This window comes from Pelophylax lessonae (assembly GCF_965119305.1).
Source record: "Pelophylax lessonae genome assembly, chromosome: 3".
NCBI classification, from domain to species: domain Eukaryota; kingdom Metazoa; phylum Chordata; class Amphibia; order Anura; family Ranidae; genus Pelophylax; species Pelophylax lessonae.
The window spans coordinates 45079714-45088323 of record NC_138770.1 but is presented as its reverse complement, the minus strand read 5'-3'; the positions used below and the strand labels follow the sequence as shown (position 1 = coordinate 45088323).

Here is an 8610-nt window from a genome sequence, read left to right as displayed (position 1 = left end):
CTTATAGCCTAGGTTATCTTTATGTAGAGCAGAAATTCTTTTGACTTTTGTGAAATATTGTATGTACTAGAGGGAGCAAGTTCTGGTCTAAGGCTATCTCCACCTCCAGTATTGTGACAACCATCGCACCTGGAAGGGGGGACCCTTTCCTCTCTGGCATACGAGGAGTCCTTTATAAACTGCCTGCAATATGTACTAGAAGTGGCAACAAGGCCTGGGCTAAGGCTCCCTCCCACCTCCAGCACTGTGAAAACCATCCCACCTGGAAGAGGGACCCTGTCCTCTCCGGTATACGAAGGGTTCTTTATAAACCTCACCCGATATGCATTACAGGTGACAACAAGACCAAGTCTAAGGCTCCCTCCCACCTCTGATATTGTGACAACCAGCCCATCATGAAGGGGGACCCTTTCCACTCCAGTATAAGGGGGTCCTTTATAAAAAAAAGCCCTCCATATATACTTGAGGTGCATGCAGGGCCTTGTCTATCGCGCTCTCCACCTCCAGTACTGTGACAACCAGCCCACCTGGAAGGGGGACCTTTTCCTCTCTTGTATACGAGGGGTCCTTTATAAACAGCCCTTGATATGTATTTGAGGTGACAACAAATCCTGATCTAATGCTCTCTCCACCTTTGGTACTGGGACAACCATCCCACCTGGAAGGGGGACCCTTTCCTCTTTAGAATGAGGGGTCCTTTAAAAACAGCCCCCGATGTACTAGTTGTAAATGGTTTAATGATCTCTCCCACCTCCAGCACTGTGACAACCATCCTACCGTTTCCTTTCCGGTATTCAGGGGGGTGTCAGTTTATAGAAAACAGGTTTTACTTACCGTCTGAATGAATTTATTGCAGATTACTTTTTTATCTCCCCTACAAATAAAAGACAAGAAAGAGTATATTACATGCATGCAGAAAGGAAGATTGTTCAAAGTGTCATGGTGACTAGAATATGCCCACCGGACCCTTATTAATAAGAGCAGGACCACCGATAAGAGGGAACAGGCTGTACTCCTGTATCGGGCCCCATCAAGTCACAAGGGGGTCCTTCTATTCACTCTCCACCAAGTGCAACATGACCAACTGTCACATGTTCTCCATCCTGTTTGAACAATGGTGGGCATGACACTAGTGCAGGCTGGCAGGACAGATGGTGGCGTGCAGTAGCTATGACGAGCTGGGTCGTGTGTGTGGAGGATTCACCATTATAGGGAGTGAGGAGGAGCAGCACATGACCACCATACTGTGAATGAGCTACTCGGAGCCAGCTGCTGTGTGCACAGTGATGTGCCTTGCCAGCAATAGCATAGCCATAGGCGAAGCTAGCTCACAGTAGGGGAGAGGAAGGAGAGAGGTGGGGATGATGGGAGAAGAGAGGAGCAGATAGGAGAAAGGAACAGAAAAGGGGTGGGGAAAGGAGGGGGTGAGTAACAGAGAGAGGTGGGGAGAGGAACAGAGAGGGATGGAGATAGGAGAGGAGAGGAACAGCAAGGGATGGGGACAGGAGGGGAGAGGAACAGAGAGGGGTGGGGGACAGGAGGGGAGAGGAACAGAGAGGGGTGGGGGACAGGAGGGGAGAGGAACAGAGAGGGGTGGGGGACAGGAGGGGAGAGGAACAGAGAGGGGTGGGGGACAGGAGGGGAGAGGAACAGAGAGGGGTGGGGATAGGAGGGGAGAGGAACAGAGAGGGGTGGGGACAGGAGGAGGAGAGGAAGAGCGAGGGATAGAGATAGGAGAGGAGAGGAACAGAGAGGGGTGGGGACAGGAAGAGAGAGGGGCGGGGATAGGGGGGGAGAGGAAGAGAGAGGGATAGAGATAGGAGAGGAACAGAGAGGGGTGGGGATAAGAGAGGAGAGGAACAGAGAGGGGTGGGGACTGGAGGGGAGAGGAACAGAGAGGGGTGGGGGAAAGGAGGAGGAGAGGAAGAGAGAGGGATAGAGATAGGAGAGGAGAGGAAGAGAGAGGGGTGGGGACAGGAGGGGAGAGGAAGAGAGAGGGGTGGGGATAGGGAGGGGGGGAGAGGAAGAGAGAGGGATAGAGATAGGAGAGGAACAGAGAGGGGTGGGGACAGGAGGGGGAGAGGGATAGAGATAGGAGGGGGGAGAGGAAGAGAGAGGGATAGAGATAGGAGGGGGGAGAGGAACAGAGAGGGGTGGGGATAAGAGGGGAGAGGGAAAGAAAGAGGGGGCTGGGGATAGGAGAGGAGAGGAGAAGAAGAGAGATGGATGGGGATAGGAGGGGAGAGGAAGAGGGAAATGGAGAGGGGGCTGGGGATAGGAGGGGAGAAGGACAGAATAGGGTGAAGGTAGGAAGAGAAGGGTAGGGATAGGAGTGGCAAGGGACAGAGAAGGAAGAGGGACAGAGAGAGGTGTTGGGTATAGTGTTGGGTATAGGAGAGGAGATGGACAGAGAGGGGCAGAGATAGGGATGTGAGGGCAGGAATAGGAGGGGAGAAGGAAGTAGAGATAGGAGAGGAGCTGGATAGAGAAGGCAGGGGGAAGAGGAAGAGAGAGGGGTAGGGACAGGAGGGGAGAGAAACAGAGAGGGGTGGGGAAGGAGAGGAGAGGAACAGGGATAGAAAGAGAGAGGTTCAGAAATGGGGGGAGGAGTAAAGATGGACAGAGAGGGAAGGGATAGGGTCAGACAGGGCGATAGGAGAGGAGAGGGGGGAAGCACAGAGAGGGAGCGGAGATAGGGACAGATGGAGGGATTTCCCCAGTAGCAGACATGGATCACTCACCACTCCTCGCCGATCTTGTAGACATAGACGATGTTGTCTGTCTGTCCAATAGCAATCTTGGTGGAGTCGGGGGAAAATGCCATGCCTTTCACCAAATAGCTCTTCTTCCCGTACTACAGACCAATCAGAAAAGAGATGGAAATGTACTCAGAGAAGGAACGCCCATACAATGACCATTACAAGAAAATGTTCTGGTACTGGCAGGGCCGCTGATAGGGGGGGGACCACCAGCCCTCTTGTAGGGGGCCCGAGCACACAGGGGGGCCCACACAGAGAGGGGGATTAGTGATGGACAACAAATACAGAAACCTTCCTCCAGCACCTGAATCTGATCTGTCCCTCTCCCTGCGATCAGCTTTTATCTGTTGAGAAAGAGACAGTCATCCCTCATTAATCCCCTCCCTTGTGTGGGCCCCCCTCCTAGCACTGGCTCTAATGTTATCTCTGCTCAGGAGTTTATTTGTAACTTTGTTTCTCTCTCTCTGTCTCTCTGATCACTGAGCTCCAACTGCCCAGCCTGTATATTTTTCTCATCTCATCTTTTTTATTTAACATAGTTTTTTTTTTTTTTTTTTTTAGATTTAGCAGGAATTATGTGAGTTATATTTGTATCTGATAATAGTCATTTTGTTGGAATCTTAGCTGAATATATCTTTAATATTTTCTTGGGGGGGCCCTGCCAGGTTGTCTGTACGGGGCCCCGCAATTTCTAACAGCAGCCCTGGGTACTGGACCCCCCAGGTGAAGTACATTGGACATGAAGAAATGGTCATGAAGTTAGACCAGACGGAGTGCTTTATTACATGCCCATATTATATATATATATATATAGGGGGTGGGGTTCTAGAAATCAATGCTGATGAGCAGCGTCCAAACCCCAGAACAGCCAATCAGATGTCAGATCCCTGTACAGTTGAGGAGCTCACCTTGGCATCGGCGGGTTTTGTGCTGAACTTGTCTCTTCTCTCTCCCTGTTCATCATAGAGGAGAACCACCCTGTCCACCGTACACACCGCAAACCGCACATTGTTCTGTGACCACGCCATACACGTCACCTTCGCCGCTCCTTCCTGAAAGAGATCACCTGATCACACACCGGACAAAACCACACATATCCTGCCTGACACCCCACATATATCCTTCCTGATGCCCCGCACATACCCTGCCTGACACCCCACATACCTTGCCTGACACCCCACATATATCCTTCCTGACGCCCCACATACCCTGCCTGACACCCCACATACCTTGCCTGACACCCCACATATATCCTTCCCGACACCCCACATACCTTGCCTGACACCCCACATACCTTGCCTGACACCCCACATATATCCTTCCCGACACCCCACATACCTTGCCTGACGCCCCACAAATACCTTACCTGATGCCCCGCACATATCCTGCCTGACGCCCCGCACATACCCTGCCTGATGCCCCGCACATACCCTGCCTGAAGCCCCACATACCTTGCCTGACACCCCACATATATCCTTCCTGATGCCCCGCACATACCCTGCCTGACACCCCACATACCTTGCCTGACACCCCACATATATCCTTCCTGACGCCCCACATACCCTGCCTGACGCCCCACATACCCTGCCTGACACCCCACATACCCTGCCTGACACCCCACATACCCTGCCTGACACCCCACATATATCCTTCCTGATGCCCCACATACCCTGCCTGACACCCCACATACCTTGCCTGACACCCCACATATATCCTTCCTGACGCCCCACATACCTTGCCTGACGCCCCGCACATACCCTGCCTGACACCCCACATACCTTGCCTGACACCCCACATATATCCTTCCTGACGCCCCGCACATATCCTGCCTGACACCCCACATACCTTGCCCGACGCCCCGCATATACCCTGCCTGACGCCCCGCACATATCCTGCCTGACGCCCCGCACATATCCTTCCCGACACCCCACATACCTTGCCTGATGCCCCACAAATACCTTGCCTGATGCCCCGCACATATATCCTGCCTGACGCCCCGCACATACCCTGCCTGATGCCCCACACATACCTTGCCTGACGCCCCACATATATCCTTCCTGACACCCCACATATATCCTTCCTGACGCCCCGCACATATCCTTCCTGACACCCCACACATATCCTTCCTGACGCCCCGCACATACCCTGCCTGACGCCCCGCACATACCCTGCCTGACGCCCCGCACATACCCTGCCTGACGCCCCGCACATACCCTGCCTGACACCCCATATACCCTGCCTGACGCCCCGCACATACCCTGCCTGACGCCCCGCACATACCCTGCCTGACGCCCCGCACATACCCTGCCTGACACCCCGCATACCTTGCCTGATGCCCCACAAATACCTTGCCTGATGCCCCGCAAATATCCTGCCTGACGCCCCGCACATACCCTGCCTGATGCCCCGCACATACCTTGCCTGACGCCCCGCACATACCTTGCCTGACGCCCCACATATATCCTTCCTGACACCCCACATATATCCTTCCTGACGCCCCACACATATCCTTCCTGACGCCCCACACATATCCTTCCTGACGCCCCACAAATACCCTGCCTGACGCCCCGCACATACCCTGCCTGACGCCCCGCACATACCCTGCCTAATGCCCCGCACATACCCTGCCTGACGCCCCGCACATATCCTGCCTGACACCCCACATACCTTACCTGACGCCCCGCATATACCCTGCCTGACGCCCCGCACATACCCTGCCTGACGCCCCACACATACCCTGCCTGACACCCCACATACACCCTGCCTGACACCCCACATACACCCTGCCTGACGCCCCACATACACCCTGCCTGACGCCCCGCACATACCCTGCCTGACACCCCACATACCTTGCCTGACGCCCCGCACATACCCTGCCTGACGCCCCACACATACCCTGCCTGACGCCCCACACATACCCTGCCTGATGCCCCGCACATATCCTGCCTACTGCCCCGCACATATCCTTCCCGACACCCCACATACCTTGCCTGACGCCCCACAAATACCTTGCCTGATGCCCCGCACATACCCGGCCTGATGCCCCGCACATATCCTTCCTGACACCCCACACATATCCTTCCTGACACCCCACATACCTTGCCTGACACCCCACACATATCCTGCCTGACGCCCCGCACATATCCTTCCCGACACCCCACATACCTTGCCTGACGCCCCGCACATATCCTTCCCGACACCCCACATACCTTGCCTGACGCCCCACAAATACCTTACCTGATGCCCCGCACATATCCTGCCTGACGCCCCGCACATACCCTGCCTGATGCCCCGCACATACCCTGCCTGATGCCCCACATACCTTGCCTGACACCCCACATATATCCTTCCTGACGCCCCACATATATCCTTCCTGACGCCCCGCACATATCCTGCCTTACGCCCCGCACATATCCTTCCTGACACCCCACACATATCCTTCCTGACACTCCACATACCTTGCCTGACGCCCCACAAATACCTTGCCTGTCGCCCCGCACATACCCTGCCTGTCGCCCCGCACATACCCTGCCTGACGCCCCGCACATACCCTGCCTGACGCCCCGCACATACCCTGCCTGACACCCCGCACATATCCTTCCTGACACCCCGCACATATCCTGCCTGACGCCCCGCACATACCCTGCCTGATGCCCCGCACATATCCTTCCCGACGCCCCGCACATATCCTGCCTGACACCGCGCACATATCCTGCCTGACACCCCGCACATATCCTGCCTGACACCTATACTCCACATACTATATACCCTGCCTGACACACCCCACAACATAGTGGCATCGCAAAAGTGCCCCATGTCTTGCCGCGACTCTAGAATCACATGGCTGAATTGAATCACGATTGGGGTACCATTAACAAGTATTGACATCGCAAAAGCATCCTGCGCTTTGCTGCAATTCCAGGAACACCCGCCCAGGTGTGAATGGAGCCTCAGTCTTCCATCTGAGTGTACGAGGGTTCGCACAATGTCTACATTTGCACCCATCCTTTGCGTTTTATGGCCATCCACCTCTTGCGTCATAGCGGACATCTTCCGAACCGCCTATGCTGGTAGGTTAATTGGATCCTGTATAAAAAAATTGTCCCTACTGTGTATGAATGTGAGTTAGGGACCTTAGATTGTAAGCTCCTTGAGGGCAGGGACTGATGTGAATGTGCAATGTATATGTAAAGCATTCACCAGAAGCCTGTTGTAACAGAGCTTAAGCTTTATTTGCAGTTTTAGTGCGAAATTTGATGTGAATCCGCTGCTCCAGATGAGCTCTGAGCTCACAGCCTGCTTCCTGCTGGTGAGAAGCTCCGTTCCAAGCTGGTTGGACAGCAGCTGGAGGATTTCCCCCTCACCGCTGAGCTCGTCTTCAGGTCTTCCATACCAACACATGCCGCCTTGTCCTCAGGGGCCCCGTCTGTGACACCAACGCATGCCGTCTCTTCCTCAGGGGCCCCGTCTGTGACACCAACGCACGCCGCCTTGTCCTCAGGGGTCCCGTCTGTGACACCAACACACGCCGCCATGTCCTCAGGGGTCCCGTCTGTGACACCAACGCATGCCGCCCCGTCCTCAGGGGCCCCGTCTGTGACACCAACGCACGCCGCCTCGTCCTCAGGGGTCCCGTCTGTGACACCAACGCACACCGCCTCGTCCTCAGGGGCCCCGTCTGTGACACCAACGCACGCCGCCTCGTCCTCAGGGGCCCCGTCTGTGACACCAATGCATGCCACCTCGTCCTCAGGGGTCCCGTTTGTGACACCAACGCATGCCGTCTCTTCCTCAGGGGCCCCGTCTGTGACACCAACGCACGCCGCCTTGTCCTCAGGGGTCCCGTCTGTGACACCAACACACGCCGCCATGTCCTCAGGGGCCCCGTCTGTGACACCAACGCATGCCGTCTCTTCCTCAGGGGCCCTGTCTGTGACACCAATGCACGCCACCTCGTCCTCAGGGGTCCCGCTGTGACACCAACACACACCTTGTCCTCAGGGGCCCCGTCTGTGACACCAACACACGCCTCGTCCTCAGGGGCCCAGTCTGTGACACCAATGCATGCCGCCTCATCCTCAGGGGTCCCGTCTGTGATACCAATGCACGCCGCCCCGTCCTCAGGGGCCCCATCTGTGACACCAACGCACGCCACCTCGTCCTCAGGGGTCCCGTCTGTGACACCAACGCATGCCGCCCCGTCCTCAGGGGCCCCGTCTGTGACACCAACGCACGCCGCCTCGTCCTCAGGGGTCCCGTCTGTGACACCAACGCACGCCGCCTCGTCCTCAGGGGTCCCGTCTGTGACACCAACGCACGCCTCGTCCTCAGGGGCCCCGTCTGTGACACCAACACACGCCTCGTCCTCAGGGGCCCCGTCTGTGACACCAACGCATGCCGCCTCGTCCTCAGGGGCCCCGTCTGTGACACCAACGCATGCCGCCTCGTCCTCAGGGGCCCTGTCTGTGACACCAACGCACGCCGCCTTGTCCTCAGGGGCCCCGTCTGTGACACCAACACACGCCTCGTCCTCAGGGGCCCCGTCTGTGACACCAACGCTCGTCCTCAGGCTTCTAGGTATTTGTTATATGCTGGGTGCACTAGTTCTTCTTCTCCCAATTACATCCCCCCCCCCCAAGAGGGCTACACCCTATACCACCCCCCCCATTTATACCCTATCACCCCCCCACCCTGTGCAGTGACCCGGTTCGGGTGACACCTGTGGGATGAGGAGGGTCTTCATATGTTTCAGCTGCATGGTGTCCTCTCTGTAGTCCGGCCGCTGTTCGGGTGATGTCAGGCTCTCTCTGGAATCCTCACAGCTTGTGGTTGCCGGGGTGACGGCGGAACA

The 8610-nt window shown here is 56.1% G+C and overlaps 1 protein-coding gene across 2 annotated transcripts in view; it reads right to left on the bottom strand.

Moving 5' to 3' along the window:
* The window catches only part of IFT172 (intraflagellar transport 172), a 91761-nt gene extending 83151 nt beyond the window's left edge, over positions 1–8610 (bottom strand). Inside the window, exons 1-4 of one of the 2 annotated variants that reach the window (XM_082249410.1) lie at positions 8479–8610; positions 3668–3811; positions 2742–2854; positions 835–874 (exon numbers count right to left, since the gene is read on the bottom strand). In XM_082249410.1, the coding sequence (XP_082105536.1) occupies positions 835–874; positions 2742–2854; positions 3668–3811; positions 8479–8517 (336 nt within the window). In that variant the 5' untranslated portion in view covers positions 8518–8610. Of the gene's footprint in view, positions 1–834; positions 875–2741; positions 2855–3667; positions 3812–8478 lie in introns of those variants that run through there. The other variant, XM_082249411.1, reaches the window with a different exon arrangement.